At 42.9% G+C, this 21,490-nt stretch overlaps 2 protein-coding genes across 6 annotated transcripts in view; one reads left to right on the top strand and one right to left on the bottom strand.

Annotated features, from left to right (window-relative positions):
* Positions 1-13,380, bottom strand: KRAS (KRas proto-oncogene, GTPase). 2 transcript variants are annotated; one of them, XM_085873668.1, is made up of 5 exons: positions 13,020-13,380; positions 10,133-10,245; positions 3,791-3,969; positions 1,741-1,900; positions 1-1,271 (listed from the first exon to the last, which is right to left on the bottom strand). In XM_085873668.1, exons 2-5 carry the CDS (start codon positions 10,241-10,243, stop codon positions 1,155-1,157), a joined length of 567 nt encoding a protein of 188 aa, XP_085729794.1. In that variant the 5' UTR covers positions 10,244-10,245; positions 13,020-13,380; the 3' UTR covers positions 1-1,154. The 2 variants fall into 2 exon arrangements, with proteins under 2 accessions (XP_085729794.1, XP_085729795.1); XM_085873669.1 differs by lacking the exon at positions 13,020-13,380 and adding an exon at positions 11,409-11,635.
* Positions 13,381-18,830: 5,450 nt separating this feature from the next.
* Positions 18,831-21,490, top strand: part of RASSF8 (Ras association domain family member 8) — a 39,155-nt gene continuing 36,495 nt past the window's right edge. Inside the window, exon 1 of one of the 4 annotated variants that reach the window (XM_085873656.1) lies at positions 18,831-19,222. The gene's annotated coding sequence lies outside the window, so the exon portion shown is untranslated. The remainder of the gene's footprint in view (positions 19,223-21,490) is intronic. The other 3 variants (XM_085873655.1, XM_085873654.1, XM_085873657.1) reach the window with 3 other exon arrangements.

Below are 21,490 nucleotides of genomic sequence, written 5' to 3'. Positions count from 1 at the left end.
TTCACTTCCATACATAGATTTATTCACCTTCCCCCAAAAGAAAAGTCAGCAAAGGAAGGAAAATAAAACAACCAAAACAAACTTTTAACAAAAAAAAAAAAAAACCAACAAACAGGGATTGATTACTTTAGCAATAAACACCAAATAGTTTTCAAAATGACCAGGCTCTTAGCACCCGTACCTTTCACACATTGCCACACGAGAACCAAGGCCGACAGCAATGGATACGCACGAGCTGTCCGGCGATGAAGAAGCGGCTGAGCTGTACAGCGAGACATCAGTAACTGTCCATTTGCCTCTCTCTCTCTCTTTTTGTGGTTGGAAGTTAAGGTGAACACCAGAACACTTGTCTTGCCCTCATCAGAGTATGTGGAGATTTTTTAAAGGGAAAATAAGGCCCATTTTTCAATCGCACTGGCGATGGGCATTCATGGATGGCACGATGCAGCGCGCAAATCTGCACCCATCATCAAGAGCACCTCGATCACCATAATTATAGATCAGCTGGCCATTGCTACTCTCTTGGGGTTAGTGAGTGGGATCTCTTCTAACTGGGTGAGCCCAGGACCCCTGAGATTATATGATTATATACACAGGTGATACTTAAATCTGAGCAGGTTCTCAAGTCCCTTAAGCCCAACTCACCAAACCGAACCGCTACCTGTATCTATTTCGGGCCAGGATCACAGGAAATCCCTGAACCTAATAGACACAAGAATGGCCAACAGAAAATGATGTTACAGAAGCTTACAGTCACCACTGGATCTTCCAACTTCGCTTACTAGTTCTTACATCGGCTTCACATGGCACCCCACAATGGCTGCCTCAAAAGCTTTTCAAAAAGACCTGGAACTTGAGTGAAGAACTTTACGTCACATGAAGCCAGGCCTTGCATCCGACAATGGTCCACAGCTGGGAGCAGCAAACTGAAGTATGACACCGGGGTGAGATGGTTTGGGCTTTTCAGAACAGATTGAGCAGAGAAGGAAGAGATAAGAGTTGCAATCGAAACGATCAGTCCATTTCTGTTCGGCGTGGGGGGGGGGGGGGGGTACGCTGCGAGGTGGAATTTTAGTTGGAGGCAAACTTGCCAGGGCAAATATCAACAAGTCCAAGCCAGCGAGGAGTCGTGGCCAACAGGGCCAAAAGTGTGGTCACATGACCAAGCACATTTTTCGAGATCTCTTCTTTTTCTTTTTCCCATCCTTGCTTGCGCGTTCCTTGTACTTGCGGATTTCACGGACAAGCGTATAAAAGGCATCGTCCACCCCCTATAAGAAAATAAAAGGAAATAGACAACCAGGGAAGAGTGAGAAACTAGGATATAATGGCAGTCTCGCATTCAGGGAGTTTGTGCGCACATCAAATACATAAAGCCTGAACAGCTTGAGCAAGCATCAACTCAAAAAAGGACCACTATAATCAGTGCTTTAGCATTTACGGTTAATGTGGAACTTCTGGGAAAATGCCAAACTCAAAACCACAGTATATCACGAGTGCAAAGAAGATGGACAATTCTGGGAGAATTGAGAAGAAAAGGAAAATCATTTGAGGCACCACCCCCAATGTGCGACGCAGACACATTTCACTGTATACGATACCACCTCCCTCCCTGCACTCGTCCCACACTCCCACAAATTGATGTTTCTAGTTTCCAATTCACAAGCAAGATGATCTGAGTTTTTAGTATTTTCCAGAAGGTAAACTTTATCAAACACCAAAGCCCGTCGATTGGCTCACCTGCCGAGTCTTGGCTGAGGTCTCAATACAAGGGATACCAAAAGATCGTGCAAGGTCAAGTGCTTGCTTGGTGTCAACAGTACGGGTCGGGAGGTCACATTTGTTTCCAACCAAAACCATGGGGACATCTTCCGAATCTTTCACTCTCTTTATCTGTTCCCTTTATTTTCAAGAAAAGAAAGAAAAGATGAACAGGTTTTCGAAAGAAACCAACAAAACCAAATCTTTTAAGGACTTTAGGAATGCCGGTGAGAAAGAGACTACAGGGGAAAGCAACACCACAATCTGACCAGTTGTGCCTCCAAAATTTTTCATTATTTAACCACATCTGCAGATTCATTCATCCCCTTATTCTCCAGACTGAGGAATTGTCTTCCGGTGACAGTTGCCTCGTCCTCTTCACTTCAGTCAATCAAATGTGCTGCCCATCACGACCTCATGCACTCACTCCCTCCACACATATCCACAATCTCTTCCACATACATGGATTCTTTCCTTTTGTGCTCCTCTCTGGGACATTGTTATTCGTTTTTTTTGTTACCGCTCCTTTCCTCCTCGTATATAGCCACCCTGCCCTGCCCTACTCCACTTCCCCCCACCCCAATAGCCTTTGGTGGATTGTGAACATGCTGCCCTTTGTCATATCGCTCCAGCACGAGCCTAGAATCTTGCATTAAAAATAACAAAATACCCAAGATAATGTTAAACTCTGGCATTTGAAAGTTTAATGTCGATCTATTGCAAGCCTGCATTGTTAAACCTCTTTTGGAGGGTCCATCTTCAGTGACGGAGGTTATGTTATGTTTTCACCCCGTTTGTCTGTTTGGTTGTCTCTGAGCAGGATATCTCAAAAGGTTGTGAACGGACTCGGACGAAACTTGGTGGAAGAGATGGGTAGGTGACAAGAACAAGCGGATTACATTTTGCTTAACGTACGGCTGCAGATCTGGCCTGTCAGTGGGATACAAAACATAAACTGTTCACCCTGGCGGAAGTTTGTGCTCTGCCGAGTGCCGTTCTAGTTAACCTCCGCCATCTTCGAAGATGCATGGAGGTTACTGTTTTCACTCCTTTCTGTTTGTTAGTTTGTTTGTTTGTGAACAGTATTACGGAAAAACCCCTCGACAGATTTCGACGAAACTTGGTGGGGGGGTTAGGTATGGTCCAAGGATCATGCCATTAAATTTTGGACTAGGTCCCCCCCCAAAAAAAAATTGTTAGAGAAAAAAATATATATATTTTGCATTTCTACATGTTTTAAGTGATTTCCAACCCCCCCCCCAAATTTTTTTTTTACTCCCCCCCAAAAAAGAGAATTTTTTTGCATTTCTACATGTTTTAAGTGATTTCCACCCCCCCCAAAAAAAAAAATTGTTACCCCCCCAAAAAAACTGGAGAAATTTTTTTTTTGCATTTCTACATATTTTAAGTGATTTCCAACCCCCTCCCCCAAAAAGAATTGAGAAAAAAAAATTTTTTTTGCATTTTTATATGTTTTAAGTGATTTCCAACCCCCCCAAAAAAGAAATTTTTTTTTTGAATTTCTCCATGTTTTAAGTGATTTCCGACCCCCCCCCCCAAAAAAAAAATGTTGGAGAAAAGAATGACAACTCAGCACTGTTGACATCATATTTAATGAATAAGATATAAGGTTCACTTGAGTGACCCAGCAGTATTGGCGGCTGAGGTTTTGCACTCTCCCGAGTGCTCCCCCTCTAGTTGGCTATGTTTCTCCCCAATAATGGCCACACTGTGGTTGAAAGTTTGAACAAAGCCCCCGTGTTTTTTTTCCTCAGTCTTTGATCGAGTTGATGAACCATTTTGGACTGTCTGATATATGTCCAACTTGCACTGGAATGGTAGATCCTTCCGTCATATGCTCATATAGCTAAAAAGATTACCTGAGTGTGCAGTCAATGTCAGGATGAACTTGTTTCAATTTTTTTCTTTAAGTTTTCAAACATCTGTACATGGGGAGATGCAAGCGGCACAAATGTGGGAGGAAAGGTATGCAGAAGGAGTGTTTTCATGATAAAGATGTCCCTCACACCTGTAGAGGTGAATGTCGTCAAAAGACTTAGAGTTGTTAACGGCGAACACGCAGAGGAAGCCCTCCCCAGTGCGCATGTACTGGTCTCGCATTGCACTGTATTCCTCCTGACCCGCTGTGTCCAAGATATCCAGCAGACAGGTCTCGCCATCTATCACCACCTGCTTCCGGTATGAATCCTGCACAGAAAGCACACCACACCATTTTGTGCTCGAGTATTGTGCCTCTGGCGATTTTCGCCAAACACACACAAAAAATACTTTTGAACCTTCGGTGGCCGAATTATGTATGGCCTTGAATGCAAGGTAAAATTCAATTGCACAATTACAATAATAGGATGCAGTCCTTAAGGCCAAGACAAATGTGCAGTGTGTAGATTACACTCGATCTGAGTTATCTATATTGAAGTAGATGTGCGTACATTGACTCACTGACATTGGAATAGCCTCTTCCATCCCTTTGGTAATGGGCAAAGCTAATTAATAGACTAGGCGGGGAAGGAACGAGAGGGCAGTGCTGGTCTAGAAATCAGCAGAAAGTGTGAGGGAAGGGGTTATAAAACAGAAGGCAAAAAATCAAGGATTGGTTGGGAACAATACCCATCCACAGACATGTTTCGAAAGATAATGGCACAGGGAAGAATCCTGTGCCATTTCCAAAACAGATTCTTGTTATCAAAATAAAATTGATGTACATTTTCTTCTTTCAAAAAAACATTAAACTACATTGAACCGTACAGCCATAACTCCCCTCTCCCCCTGCCCCCAAACACTCGTGTGAGTTTGTCCAAAAAAAAGACAACAAAACATTTTCCCCCTTGTGCATCACTGAAATGCACCATATTCCTAGAGCATCTATACTGTGAAAGCAGTCTCTTAGCAAGGGCTTTGCTGGATGGATGGATGGCCGCGCAGGGTCGGTTGCCATTACCTTCCGAGCAGCAGATGGCAGGTAGTTGCAATTTTTCAGTGTCAGCAACAACATACCTACTCTTCGCTGAAGATACCATGGGATATTTAAGGTTCAACAGCAGCCAGTGTTGGCAGACACATAGTCTAAAAAAATATTTTAATGATGTGACTTTTTTTTTTTTAAAGCGACATTGTACTCTTGAAGGAGTTTGTACATATAAAGCACATGCATGACGATGACGGTGTACTTTCATATAAACTACAAGGACATTAGTAGACAGTGGACTAGGCTCTCAGTATCGATTTCTTTCTGCTAGAGACATACTGGTGGGGTCAGACTGGTATATTGGTATTTTGAAAAAGAATATTTATTTATTTATTTACTTTTTAACGGAGGTTCCAAAAATCCGCAATCGTCCAGTGGTCTATTAGGGATTCATATATGACTTGCACATCATTGACACATGGTAATTTTTCAAAGTATTCCCACATGGGGCTTTTTCCCCCTCACGATGACAACGGTTATTTTACTTCCAACTTCAACTTGTATTGAAAATGATTCGCCGTACGGTATGATTATCGCAGATCGCCGTGTCGGCAATAGACACAGGTTTTCTAAAGCACACCCGATTCCTACAGAATAACCATTTGGCAATTTCTTTCAAAACTGCCACAAGGACAAAGAAAAACGTGATTGCTTGAATGGTGCTCGGGTGCTGATGGCTAAAAGTTAAAACCTCCTGTCCTTCCTTCGTCGTACGTCTTAACGTCATACGTTCCACCGTTCTGGGTGTTGCCAAATGTATCAAAACTTTTTAAATCGTGTAGTCCATATATACGGTATTTAAAGATTGCAAACACCTTTCTTCGATTTGTTCATTGTTGTATCACAGCTCGGTATATCTACCGATTATTATTGTTTTCATATATATATATATATGTATATATATATATATATATATATATATATATATATGTCGATTAAAAATTCCACCCTACGGGCAGATAGCAGCTGTTGTTTATCTCGTCGATGACGACAATAGTAGCGCCAATGATGAGGTTTATTGGGGAGTTTTGCAGGAAATCATTGAAGAAAAGAAATCAATTTAATTCCACAATGATTTACACACATGCTGAGGGATCCTTTGTATATTATAGCCAACAGGTAACAAAATAATTAGGGTAATTTGGGTCTGTGGTGAGGCAACTAAGCTAATAGGGTAATCAGTGACGTGGGGGGGGGGGCAGGGGGATCGTTTTCGGAAGTGGAATGAACCAGGGTTGGGGGGGGGTTGAAGGGAATGTTGTGAAGTGGGGGTTGGGAGGTGAAAGGACGAGAGGGGTTTGAGATGCAGCAATGAACAGGTGGATTCAGGTGAGGGAAGTTTCCCATGGGAGTCATGAGTTCAGGAGTTTGAAAGGCAAAAAAAAGGGTAGGATCGTGAGAATTGAGGATTTACTGTTTGGAAGTTAAAGGGTGAGGTACTAGCGATGAATGGGTAGCTGGAGTTAAGGAAGGGTTGAAAGTACCCCGGATCGCAGTAGTGGTATGACTACCGTACCGGTAGGACTATAGTGGATCACCGTGTTGGTCATCGGCACAGGCTTTCTAAAGCACACGCGATTCATATAAAATAGCCAATCGGCAATCACTTTAAAAATAACCATGAAGGCAAAGAAAAACGTGATTGTTTGTACGGTGCTCACGTGCTGAGGGTTAACAGTTAAAACCTCCTTCCTGTCCCAACTTCCTGGTTCATCTTCACATCATATGTTTCACCGTTCCAGGTGAAGCCAAGTGCAAAGGTTTTCAAATAATGTTCGGTATTTAAAGATTGTAAACACCTTTCTTCAATTTGTTAGTGATATAGCAATTATTTTTTTAGCTCACCTGTTTGAAGAACAGAGAGCTATAGCGATACCCCTGGCGTGAGCACGAAAATGTAAAAAATTTTGGTGCAAGTTATTTTTTCCTTTCTAATGTTTTTATCTACCACACTATTTTTTATACTCCCGATATATATATATATATATATATATATATATATATATATATTGGAGCGTATTATGTGTCCTCCGTCCGTCCGTCTGTCTGTCTGTCTGTCTGTCTGTCTGTCTGTCTGTCCGTCCGTTCCTGTCCGCACTCTAACTCCCAAAGTTTTCAAATTTCACGTTTCATATTTGGTACATAGGTACAGATTGTGGAGACGGTGTGTCGCAACATATGTTTGGCATCTAAAGTGGTTGCCATGGCAACCAGGATGCTGTTTTCCGTCCGTTCCTGTCCGCACTCTAACTCCCAAAGTTTTCAACTTTCACGTTTCATATTTGGTACATCGGTACAGACTGCGGAGACAGTGTGTCGTGACATACGTTCGTCATCTAAAGTGGTTGCCATGGCAACCAGGATGCTGTTTTCCATGTTGTAGCACAATTCTGTATATACCTTCTTGTTCGGGTGTATATTGTGCTCACTTGCACTCTTGTTATTGATTGCAACATACAAATACATATATTGCTCTAAAATTATTTGGATCAGACTTTACTCTTTACTACAATGCTTTATAAAAAATATTAATTATTAGACGAGTCTTTTAAAAACGATAAATGTATAAACAGGCGAGCATTGGGTGGCTTTGACACCAATTCTGGTTTTCTTTCTTTCAGGATACCGGTATATTCAGAAGTCCAAGACCAGGGTATCGATATATCGCTGGACCCAACAGTGGACAAATGTATTGTGTATGGGATTTGAACATGCATCATGAAGTAGGGGTTCAGATGAGAACATGAACAGACAAACCCAAGTTGATTGTTGTCGATGATTTTAAAGTTGATCGTTAAGATGCTTGGATCATTTTCTCGTCCTGCACAACCATCTTGGTTTCAAAAATCTAGTTTGTGATGCAGCTTTGACGATTTAAAATGATCACGGAGGGTTTCCGATAATCATGGTTACACAAACATAGTTGGGGGAATTACTAAATTATTAACTTTGGAATGAAAAAATAAAAATTAAAATGTTGCTGTGTCACAATTGGCAGAATGACTGGGCTTTTTGTTGTTGTACAGGATATAACAAGAGGAAACAGGAAGAACCAAAAATTTACCTCGAGTCCAAGAGACGTTTCATGTAAAATATAAATATGCAATTAAAGAAAAGCTGAACGTTTATATATATATATATATATTCCGTATTTTTCGGCGTACAAGTAAAATTGGCTAATTTCCCCATTTTTATTTTCTTCATAGACAAGTCAATTTGGAGTACAAGACGAAGCGAGATCAACAACGGTCGTGAGCAAAACTTTAGTCAGAATAATAGAGTTGTTAATACCTCCCAGACACACACAAACACAACAGATCACTGCCAACAGTGAGTGCTTCTCGGGTCATGAATATTAATGAGCTGTTTTGTGCATAATATTTGACCTCATTTGTGGGAAGACCTTTCGGATGAACGAGGAATGGAAATTGTTTTTCATCATGTTCGTTAACATACGGAGTTACCGTAACATTATCAACACCGGCTCATAGCACATTACATTTTGTCGCAGTTCACTACTCCTTAATAAACACCAACACCTGACACATTGCAGTACAACAAGCGCTCGATGTTTGTCCACCTGGCTTTGCTCGGCCACGATTCGCCTTCTTGGTTTTCTTGGTAGTATGCAACGTATTCTTTGCTTTATGCCAGTCCCGAACACATTTCTCGCCGACGCCGTATTTCCTGTGCACAGCCATATTCCTCAGCGACTTAAGTTCCGAGTTAAAAACCGCCGTGTACGACTTGCGTGACTTTACGGGAGACATTTTTCGAGGACACGGTAAGGATGGATACATATTACGATTGAAAAGGATGGATCAAATGTAATTGGTGAGTGCGTGCTTGATTGATTGGATAATTTTGCATGCATCAATGAGTGGATGAACGTTTAATTACTCGCGCGATTGACAATAATTTCTGGAATGTGTTTTAAATTAACAATTGTATAATTTATTTCAGATATCACACTGCAATGTTTTTGTTTTTTTTTTATTTCATTTACGCAATTCAATGCCATAAACCGTAGATAAGTCGATTCTGAGTAAAAGTCAAGGTCCGGACTTCCAGGAAAAAAAAAAAGTATTGACTTTTATGCCGAAAAATACGGGACTTTAATCGAAGGCTCGTAATTTAGACTGCACATCAATCACATCGAGAAAAAGGCATTAGTAGACATCAATACACTTTGTTATGAATTACAAAGACATTAAACAGCATCAGCGTACTTGGAGTGGCACTGCTCACCCCCCATTACCTGGCTAAAACCTTAAAGGGGAAACGCTGAGACCACCCCAACGCTGTTCTATGCCTTGATACCCAACAAAATAGATGTCTTTTTCCGATATCTGAATTATAAAGCAGGAATTTGCGATTAAAAGTCTAAATCCTCCTCCTCTTCAGATTCGCCGTGACGTCATACATGGAAGTGGGTCACCAGATCCGTACTGGATACAGGTTACATCGCGGTACAATTTAACTCAAACGGCGAATAATAATTTTCGATTTTCCACAAATATACCGAATCGACGTGCACTTGGTGCTTGTATAGTAATACAAACCAAGATGGTTTCATGCTACACCGATCATCGAAACACCTAAGTTTGCCAGAAATTGGACGAGGTTTGTCCGAAATATCCGAGCGTGGATCGGGCCGATAAAATGTTCAGTTTTGTGGAACATTTTACAGAGCACTGTTATGAAACGACAGCACTGGCTACATCTTGTGGTTATCCGCCACGATTGAGAGAGGGCGGCCGAAACAGCCGTTGCTCGAAACTAACACCATCTCTACCAATCTACCGGCACATGTACACGGACAATTTGAGTGATGATGACAAACACTTGTCGCCGTTGCCCATCAGTTACCACAAGAGCACCGGAAAAATAAATATCTATTATCAACACAATTTTTTTACAAATCAAATGAACCACCATCTATTTAGAGTGGAGAAAAAGTATTATGAATCATCTATTCCTCTGAGAGGATTTGACCAAGGATGTTAAAACTTTCAGGGTACCCCCCCCCCCACCACCACCTTGACCACAATCCCCAATCAATCATCATCCCCACACCTCCCTCCACAATTGCCCATCCACTGGGGAGGGACATAGACACCTCACGGACATGACGGTGGGACACAGCACGGACACAACTAACATCCGGGAAAAGTATGAAACGGTACGATCCCGTAACATACAAGACACCTGGTCTGCCTGCAATGGTGGGACAAAGCATTTGTCGTCGATTTCGTCCACGGTGTCCGATAGAACAGAGGAAAGGATGAGATGTGGAGGAAGACAGTTGAGAGTAATGAAAGCCAAAGGCATAGTGATCGAATGGTGAACAGGATGTAAGAGTTGATAACGAAATGTGATTCTCACCTCTATGGTGGGATCATATTCATCTACAAAGTGGTTCTGAATGAGCTGGATGGTGAGTGCGCTCTTGCCCACGCCACCAGCACCCACCACCACTAACTTGTACTCCGTCATGCCTGGAAGACAGAAGGGAAGAGTGTAAGTGAAAGCAAAATTGCGCACAACTGGTGATGAATAACGTGGATACTTCAATTGCTGTGATTGATCACATTTAAATTCATTTTTGACAAATTTGCTTTCAATCTTCCCAAATGCAGTTGTGGATTCAAAATGCTGAATGTCCACAAGGGTTAAATTGAATTACCTTCCTTTGTGTCTTTCCTTCATGTCCTATCCATAGCAGTCCAACAATTGGGACTTTCATTTTCACAAGTCCAAGGGGGTTACTGATGTGAAACTTGCAGTACTTTACTACACCTGGTGGAGCGTCAGTGACCGTATATTCACAGCGTCTTGAGCTGCTGTTTACCCATTCCCCAATTTTTGTCTCACTTGGAAAGTAGTTCCGGGGAGCTTATGGGATGGTGTGTCGTCAGTCCGTCAATCGTTCGTCCATCAGTCCACAAATACTTGCAACTTCTCTGAAACTATACAAACAATTCCAATGAAACTTCATCACCCAGGATGTACCAAAGTTTGTTCATGACATGAAAAAAAAAAAATTGGGGTCTAAGGGCATACATGGTGGAGTTCCCCCTCCCCCCCCAAAAAAAATAAATAAATAGGTATTTGCTTTCTTCTCCGAAACTACACACACAATTTTGATGAAACGACCACAACCTTCATCACCTGCAATGTACCAAAGTTTGTTCACACCATTCAAAAGTTGTGGTCGAAGGGGGTCTATGGGGGGGGGGAGTTGCCCCCCAAAATAGGCATTTGCTTTCTTCTCAGAAACTACACACACACACACACACACACACACACACACACACACACACACACACACACACACACACACACACACACACACACACACACACACACACACACACACACACACAAATCCAATGAAACTTAACCACGACCTTTATCGCCCGTGATGTACTAAAGTTTGTTCACGACGCTAAAAAAAAAAAAAAAAAAAAGAGATCAAAGGGAGTCGATTGGGGAGGGGGGTTTGCCCCCAAAAGCTATAATATTGGTGTGTGTGTGTGTGTGTGTGTGTGTGTGTGTGTGTGTGTGTGTGTGTGTGTGTGTGTGTGTGTGTGTGTGTGTGTGTGTGTGTGTGTGTGTGTGTGTGTGTGTGTGTGTGTGTGTGTATACACACATAAGTAACCTGCAAGTATAATGGTCGGGTTCAACTAAGATTGTGGAGTGGGAATGGGGATGACATGCGATGGTGGTGCCCCACTTTCTTGAAGACCGAGAAGGAAGAGTGCGATTGAATTCTGCAGGTGGTGGTTGTGCAAATAGAAGAGAAGAGGAACAAGGGTTGAAATGTGCAGAAAGCCTGGATTTTAGGACTTTCACCAGGAGGGGGTGAATGGAAGAACACGTGCATCCTGGAAGAGCCGTAGAGGATTGTAGGGCTGAGAGAGAGCAAAGGAGGCAGCAAATAAATAAATAAAACCTTGGACCACCGACTTGCCTGCAATGTGTGAGCAGCAAGCATGTTGACTTGAGTGCTTTAGATTCCACAAATTCAACATGAGATGGATGTGATGCTGGAGCGCCAGCTCACCATAGGCGAGAGCAATACTCCATTGAGGAATGGATACAGACCTTGTCGGCCGTGAATTACAATTATTTTTCAAGGAACGACTTGGTGAGATTGAGATTGACCATTCTGCGGCTGGCTTTTGAGGCAAGCTATGGCTGATAGTGAGGCCGAGAAGTTCAACAACAGACTTAAACCTCTTCCTGTGGTTGACCCTGGAAATAGGTAGGGCAGTTTGACAATCTTTCTGGAACGGCAAGGTGAGACTGAGATTCGTCAGTATCGATAGATATTTCATAATTGTTAGACCAGCATCTAGTTCAAATATGCTCAGCATGACAGTCCAGTCCTCTTGAGACTTTCGACCTCCCACAATTCCGAAGAGAGCACACAGCACGTGCAGAGTTGAATGACCGCGGCAGAACGCAAACTGAAGGTCAGAGATGAGGGTGTTTGAACAAGAAGAAAGATTACATCAATTTGTCCCAACACATCGTTTGCCCCGACCCATTATTCCATTTTTGTATGAGCCCCAATCCCTGTGCTGTATTTGGAAAAAAAAATAATAATAATAATCTGTGCAGCAGTTTTACTCTTCAATAGAACAAGTAAAATGTATCCATGCTGAGGTTTTTGGCTTCCTGTTAAGAGAAATGTCCATCTACTTATTAGGTATGCATGGGGAAAGGAGGCAGGGGGGGTTAAATTAAGAAAAAGAAAAATGATTGCACAAGAGTACGTCTTTGGAAAGAGTGGATGGGGGGGGAGGGGAGGGGAGGGGAGGGTAGGGGAAGGGGGGTTGTGGGTAAGGGAGAGGAGGGGGGGTGGGGCAAGGTGTTGTCAAAATTTCTGCCACATTTGCATACATAATAAATACATTGATCTGAATCGCATTTCAACCAATTGAATCATGTAGCCCTTGCCCAACGACGGACCAAACTGTCTGGAATTTGAATCTCTCGACTGTAAACCTCCGCACGATGCAGCACAGGCCAAACGATGCATCCTGCAGCACACGAGCCCCGTTTGTAAAACCCTTGGAGTTAAATCGATTTTTACTGTTTCTCCATCAGTGCGACGCCCCTTCGGATCGTGCGGCTCGATGCATTTTAAAAATTCTGCGCTTCACGTATATTTATCTTGCAGCGCACACGGGGAAACAACAACAACACTCCGCCAGACGATGTAATCGAACCGAAGTACGCGGGATGAAAACAAAGGTCGAGTAACCTGCGAAGTCGTCCTCGAAACCGCGATCAAATCGCTCGGAAACACCGAGTCGGAAGCCCGAGCGGCCTCGCCTGGATTCAAGTGCACAAAGCCTGCGCTAGGCCTCCCGCAGGGCCAGCTAGTCAAAGCCGTAGGGAGCAGCCGGCCTTCGCCTGAACGACGGGACACGATTACTGAGGGAATGGAGGATGGGTCCGGGCTGCGAAGAGCGCAAGCTCGGCTCACCGCACCGATACGTTCCGTCCAGGCGGCATGGGACCTTTGGAGTCCCTGTGACCGCCACTCCCTACCAGGTCGGCCTGCTCGGCCTCTGCTTGAGCAACCGAGGCTGGGCAGGACTGGGCTGGGCTGGGCTGGGTTGGGTTGGGTTGGGCTGGGCCACCAAGGACCCCGCCTTGCGGGCTGTCTGTGGCGTGTGCCTGCACCGTGTACGGGTTATGACGTCAACGTAGAATAAATGGTTCGTTTTAAACACCGATTACAAGGCAACATAAAATGAAAATCCATATTTACATTGTATATATATATATATATATTATAATTAAATAATAAATGTTCATGAGGTAACATATCATGACATTCCATTCCTTGTTCTCTGAGAAAATCAATCGAATCCAGAAACGAACGTGAACCGGACATCGAACAATGATCGTGGAACGCAGAATGAGTTTTATAATAATGACAACATTGTGTACAAAGGCGTGCAGGTGTGTTTGTGGCGAGCAGCGCTTGGAGCAGCAGTGCGTGGAGAACAAGTACGAGCAGAGTCGATTTTGTTTCTCTTGGCCGGGAGATCGCCCGGGTGTTCATGCGGGCGGGCGTGGGACAGCTCCGATCCGCTCCCTCCTCGCGTTTATATACAGCGCTAAAAATAGTGCGTGCGTCATGACGACATTCCGTAATTTTCCCACCCTCTGCGCGTGACGTCACCGCGTGCTGATATACCCCCGCCTGTTACGTCATCGTATTTGGATTAAATATCAAGGGGAGAGGGTCACGTGTGACAGTTTGCATTCATCATCATCATCACCATCATCATCAACATCGTTTTATTTTATCATTCTACAGCTGATTGAAGACTTCCCAAGACCAATGCACAAACATCTGTTTTTAGTAATAGTCTCATCTATCTTGCTCTCACACAGCTTAATTGCTCCGACAAACTTCTCAACTTCACCCCTCCGTTTCCATGATGGTTTTGTTCCTAGTTTTTGTCCCTTGGGATCCACTGCAGGATTTCCTTCGTCCAACGATGATTCATTCTTGCTCGAAGTGGCCATCCCAAATTGCCATTTTGGTTTATTTATTTTTGTAATGAATGAACAGCTTTATAAAGGGTTATCTCTCATCACTTTTATCTATCTTTTCGATCACACACTAATCAGTAGTTTATTGAAAATAACATTTTTAATGTGGAGAATTTCGATTACCTTCTATGGGGGGGGGGGAGGGGGGAGGAGTCTTTGGTGTTCCAATTTATTACCTCCACCACCGAGGGTGAAGGTTATGTTTTCACCCATTTTTGTCTGTCTGTTTGTTTGTTTTTGTACAGGATATCTCAAAAGGTTGTGGACAGCTTGGGAATGTGACAAGGACGAACTGATTCGATTTTGGTGAAGATCCTGATCCGGATCCGGCTACTAGGATTTTAAAAGTGATTCTTCACCATTGAGAGATAGGGCCAAAAAACGATATATAGCAAGATATCTGCAAAAGTTGTTGATGGATTCGTATAAAACTTGGTGGACACGTTGGGTGTGTAACAAGGAAGAATTGATTCGATTTTGGTGAAGATCCTGATCTGGATCCAGCTACTAGGATTTTAAAAGTGATTCTTCACCATTGAGAGATAGGGCCAAAAAACGATATATAGCACGATATCTGCAAAAGTTGTTGATGGATTCGTATAAAATTTGGTGGACACGTTGGGTGTGTGACAAGGAAGAATTTATTCAATTTTGGTGAAGATCCGGATGCGGATCTGATAAAAAAAATTTTTAATGATTCTTCACCATTGAAAGATGGGGCGACACCGATATATAAGCAAGATATCTCAAAAAGTTGTTGATGAATTCGTATAAAACTTGGTGGACACTTTGGGTGTGTGACAAGGACGAACTGATTCGATTTTGGTGAAGATCCTGATCCGGATCCGGATCCGGCTACTAGGATTTTTAAAGTGATTCTTCACCATTGAGAGATAGGGCCAAAAACGATATATAGCACGATATCTGCAAAAGTTGTTGATGGATTCGTATAAAACTTGGTGGACACGTTGGGTGTGTGACAAGGAAGAATTGATTCGATTTTGGTGAAGATCCTGATCTGGATCCGGCTACTAGGATTTTAAAAGTGATTCTTCACCATTGAGAGATAGGGCCAAAAAACGATATATAGCACGATATCTGCAAAAGTTGTTGATGGATTCGTATAAAATTTGGTGGACACGTTGGGTGTGTGACAAGGAAGAATTGATTCGATTTTGATCAAGATCCGGATGTGGATCTGATAAAAAAATTTTTTTAATGATTCTTCTCCATTGAAAGATGGGGCGACACCGATATATAACAAGATATCTCAAAAAGTTGTTGATGAATTCGTATAAAACTTGGTGGACACGTTGGGTGTGTGACAAGGATGAACTGATTCGATTTTGTTGAAGATCCGAATCCGGATCTGGATACGAGAATTATTTGATTTTTAAAGTGATTGGGGCAAAATCGATATATAGCATGATATTTCAAAAATGTATTGGGCCGGATGTGTTCTCGTGGATCAGGCATTACGTGGCGGAGGTACGTGCTCTACCGAGTGGTCTTCTCGTTATAAATGGTTTGCCTTGTTAGTCGTTAATTTAAATATTTATCAAAATTCATAATTTGGATGAATATCCACTGAGACAAGCATTTTTTTTTTATCCCATCCTCCATGGACGAGAATACGCTTCTTTTTGGATACATTGTCGAGGCTCAAGGAAGAGCGAGCACACTGAACGGATCAGGACATAACGAACAAAAGTACAAGGGCAATTGGTAGAGTAAATACCTCTGACTTGTCATGCCTGATCCATGGGAACATATCTGGCCCAATACATTTTTGAGATATCGTGCTATAAAATCGGTTTCTCCCTTTCTCTAAATGGTGAAGAATCGTTTTAAAAATTCCAGTAGTTGATTCCGGATCCGGATCTTCACCAAAATCTAACCAGTTCGTCCTCCTCACATACCCAACCTTCCTACCAAATTTCATCCACATCTGTCAACAACTTTTTGAGATATCCTGCATACAGACAGATAAACGGACAAACAATAAAAAAGACGTCGTGCAGAGCATGATGCTTACAAAATCCACCCCCTCAACAAAGGTTGCCATGGAAACATCAAATTATTCATTTCTGGGTTCAGGGATTTAGATCAAACTTGGAACAAGTATGTATCATGATGTAATAATGTGGGTGGACACATATCTGGTGACATCGTGACGTCGAAGAGTGCCGTTCTCGTTTTCAAATATATTTTTTTCATTTATTGGTTCACGAGCGCCAGCCAGAGTGACCACTATATTCGTTATGTCTGTCTGTCTGTCTGTCTGTCTGTCTGTCTGTCTGTCTGTGTGTGTGTCTGTCTGTGTGTGTGTGTGTCTGTCCAGAGCATAACTCCGTGGACTTTGATCCGATCTTGATGAAACTTGGTTATGTGTTCGATATTAATGTCTAGTTGTGTTTTCCTGGATGAGGGTGTGCTACACCCATTGTGGGCGGAGCCACGCCTCAAAAATAGCCATTTTTAGGGGGTAGTCGGATTAAAAATCTATCTTCTCCCAGGGAATTGACTGAATGGAATGGGTTCTTCGGTATTTGAATTGCAAAATGAATTATATAAAACTTGTCGTTGTCCGATTTTTCATTTTCATCCCAAGGTCAAGGTCGCAAGGTCAAAAACTTAGAAAATTGCGAATTTTGACATAAAAAATCATTCGACCGCCCAAACTTTGAGAGCTCGGATGACAATATTTTTTATGCATAATCTTGAGGTCATTCCCCACCTAAAGTCTTGAAACCGTTTTGCTCTATCTCGAACACCTTGCCCGTGGCGCCCCCTTCAAGTTTGTTTTTACGCCGATTTCATCAAAGTATGGATAATCCGAGGAGTGCGAAATGCCATATAGCCTATATGACGTTATATTGTTCCTGGAATGTTCCAGAGGAAGTTTTGCACCAAAGGTCAGAATCCTTGACCTTTGACCTTTAAAGGCCACAAAGGTCAAATTTTCAAAGTTGTGGGAATCGAACCGGGTTTTCGACCTTCTTCGACGAACTAACTCCAATAAGCTATAGCACGTATCCTGTTTCCTTATTTTAATGTCCACAACATTGTTTTGTGACCTTTAAAGGTTATGCAAAGGTCAAATTTTGAAAGTTGTTGAACGAAACCGGGTTTTCGACATTTTGCAGCCAATAACTTGTCACCCATACCACATCATGTTGATCATTTTTATAACTTGGTCAAACATTATCACATTGTCTCATCCTTGACTTCTGAAACAATCTACATAGTCAAATACCGCTCGTGAACCATCGTCGTCTTCAGACTTGTTAATATTTACATTTATGGACGTTTTCCAAGGGTTATGTGATTTTTCCCGGTGATGTCTGTCAGCAAGCAGGATTTCAACTTTCTACGTCACCCGGAAGGGACTGAACATTAATATCAGTGAGTCAGTCAATGAGTGAGTGAGTGAGTGAGTGAGAGTGCTTGGAATGAGCTTTATATCATAAATAAGTAAATAAATAAATAAATAAATAATAAAAATTTTTTTTTATACATATATATATGTATGTACACACACGATGCCTGGTGTTGGCGCAGTGGTTAGGGCAGCGGCTTGGGATCCAAAAGGTCCTGAGTTCAAGCCCCGTTGGGCCACTGAATTAATACACCAGGGGGTTGACTCAGCCTGTCATCCTTCCGAGGTCGGCGAAATGAGTACCAGTATACTGGGCCGGTGTATACCCCGGTTAAAATAGGTGTACCATATCCCTGTGTGTCACAAGAGGCGACCAGGGTTGCGTCAGGAAGGGCATCCGGTGTAAAAAATGTGCCAAATCACAATGCGGATCATACGGATGATCCGCTGTGGCGACCCCTAACGGGAGCAGCCGAAAGAAGAAGATACACACGCACACACACACACACACACACACACCCTTACAAACACACACACACTTACAAACACACTAACACACACACACACACACACACACACACACACATACACACACACTAACACATATACACTAACACGCACGCGCACACACACTAACGCACACACTAACACATACACACACACACACACTTACAAACACACACACACACACACACCCTTACACTAACACATACACACACACTTACAAACACACTAACACACACACACACACACACACACACACACACACACACACACACACACACACACTAACACATACACACACACACACACACACACTAACACATACACACACACACACACACACTTACAAACACACTAACACACACACACACACACTAACACATACACACACACACACACACACTAACACACACACACACACACACACACACACACACACACACACACTTACAAACACACTAACACACACACACACACACACACACACACACACACACACACACACACACACACACACACACACACACACACGTGCGATAAATCACGATTTAATCCCTCAATTAGACTTTCTAATTAAATTGAACGTTCTCACAATTATCTCCTCCCCTCCCTCTGTTCTCCTTCCCTCCATATTCCCGCTCTTCTAACCCGACCCACACTATGCGCTTCTCCTCCATTTCAGTCGGGTTTTTTTTTTCTCTCCTCACATCCTTCTCTCCTTTCCTTCCTCCTCGCTCCAATCCCACTCGGTTTCTCTCCTCCTTCCTTCCCGCCCTTCCCATCCCGCCCGCACAACCAGCGTCGGGAGGAAGAGCGAACTGAGGAAAATCTGAGGAGAGCTGCGAGCGTCGGAGTGTCAGGGAGACGCGAGACTCAACCGAGCCGGGTTCAGGGACCGAGCCGGGTCTCGGAACCGAGCCGGAACCGAGCCGGAACCGAGCCGGGACCGAGCCGGGACCGAGCCGGGATCTCCGTCGATTCCGACCCTGCAACAAGTGAAGGAATCCTACTCCGTGAGTGCGTCCGTCCGCCTTCGATCGGTTCCCGAAACGTCATTTTCCCCACAAATCCGCTTTCCTTGTGATGACGAGTCGCGGAATCTGCGTTTTAACGATAAATGTCATTTTATTACATCTTGTTTTATTCACGTCGTCGTCCATTTATTGACTCGTCCACGCTTGGCATGTTCAGCCAGTCAGATCTTCGCCTTTATTCCACAATTCCGATTCCCAGGAACACGTGTTTCAGCTTTTAACACATTCACGACGCAATACATTAAATTGCAAGGAAAAGATATAAAATGCCCTTTTCATTGTATATTTTTAATATAAATTCATATTTGTCGTGGGGGGGGGTAGTAAGTGGAGGGGTTGGGATGTGCTGAGTGACAAGCTGGGAATTCGATTGGAAAGTCAGGAGAAAGTAGTGAGGAGAAAAACTTTTTGACCCAGCACCCCCCCTCCCCAGGAATGGTTTCATGAGATGCGTGTGGTTGTGGTTCAACCGCCGTGGTTCTCCATTTGTTGCCAGGGTTTATACGTGCGGCCACAATCATGGCAGAACATTTGTCCCAAAGTGTCCTCGGGAGAAAAAAAATTTATGATCCGAGTGTTTTCCACTTGTAGCTTGTGTGCATTCGCCTCAAAGTACGTGCCAAACTCAACCTGTGATCATCCATCCACAAGTGGCAAGTGCATCGGAACGGAGAGCCGGAGCCGGCTGAGTCGCACTCCGTGAAATGCCAACACCACATTGTTTGACTGCGGTGAAGCCAGGAAATTCATGAAATTCCCGAGAGACTTTGCTCAGGATATTTTCTCTTTTTGAGCTCCCTCTGTGCGTTCTTAAAGAGTTCATGTGCAGATGTTTGTTCCAATGTTACCCAAGTGGATTTTTTTTTTTTTTACCCCATACACATGAAGCAAAGGGCATAGTTAAGCAATTGATCCACTTCTGCCTGTTTAGCCCGTCTGTAAACGCCAGTTTATGATCGAGGAACAACTTGATTTCAATTCGATGTTATGTGTTTTGAACACGAATCGGAAAACGAGCCTGAAGTTTCGCAGGATTTGTTCTCTGAATTTGTCCCTATCGTGCACGCACGAAGAGTGATGACTTCTTTTTGTGTTTTTTTTCCACTCTCTCTGTCTGCCTGGCAGGCAAACAAAATTTAAAATCATTCCAAACTCTTTTTTTTTTTATGACGTCATAAAAGACACAAACAACAACGAAAAACTTTTGCGACGTCGTAAATAAGGTGGTGTGCAAGATGCTGCGTCAATGGCGGCAAACTTTTCTATAACTTTTGAATTCTTTAATTTTATTTCAATTGAATTTTATATTTGAACCCGAGAGAACACAATTCACCTTTTGAGCACATTAAAAAAAAACATTCCGTTTTGCAGTACTTGGACAAAATATTACAGCATTTTAAGTCATATTTGCTGCTTGTAGACCCTACTCATGTCCTTGTTTGTCAATGCAGCACAGGTTAGGTGTTCTATGAACCCTCGTTGAAAACATATTTTCATTGGAGCTGATTCAGGCATGACTAATTATTCAGGATGCCAGTAATAATTTTCCTCCTCTTCATCAAAATCGGCTGTGGGATCTTTATCCAACGGATAATGTTCTCCAACAGATGGGACACTAACACTAACACCTGAGGGCGCAGCTGTGTTACTGATGCAATGTCCCTATTACCAGTACACTGGTGCTCATTTTGCAGACCTCAGATGAATGAGAGGCTGAGTCAACCCACCTGGTGTTAATTAAAAAACAGAGCCTCAAACTCGGGACCCTAAGATCCCAAACCAGTTACCCTAACCCCGAAGCCGACACCAGGCTCACAAAGCACCAATGTGACAGACAGTTTGTTGTCAGGTCAGGAATAGCTCTGCCCTGTAATTTCAGAAAATAACTCGTAAATACAAGTTTACAATGGTAGACTACCCATTGAAAACCACCCATGTATAAACTCATCCGTAAGTCTTTTAGGTCACTGGAAAAGAAAACAAACAGCAATTCCAGGCTACTTGTGGGATTGAAAAAGTTCTGCGGTACTCGCACAAGTCCAAGACGCACCAAAAAAGTAGAATGATGCATAAATCTATACTAATAAAAGAGTGAGTGTTTACATATGGAGTTTCAGGATGTGGAATGGAGTCCTCCCAGGGTGGGCTCAAAGTATCCACCTTTATTTCGGTAAGGGGTCACGATTCACGGACCAAGCTGTGAAGTTTTCTGTTTTTAAAATTTTGTACCGAGGACTCTCTTCAGGA

The sequence above is a fragment of the Eptatretus burgeri genome, chromosome 3 (genome assembly GCF_056783735.1).
Source record: "Eptatretus burgeri isolate ZD-2024b chromosome 3, Ebu_testis_v1, whole genome shotgun sequence".
NCBI lineage: Eukaryota > Metazoa > Chordata > Myxini > Myxiniformes > Myxinidae > Eptatretus > Eptatretus burgeri.
This window is presented reverse-complemented; position numbering and strand designations above follow the sequence as displayed.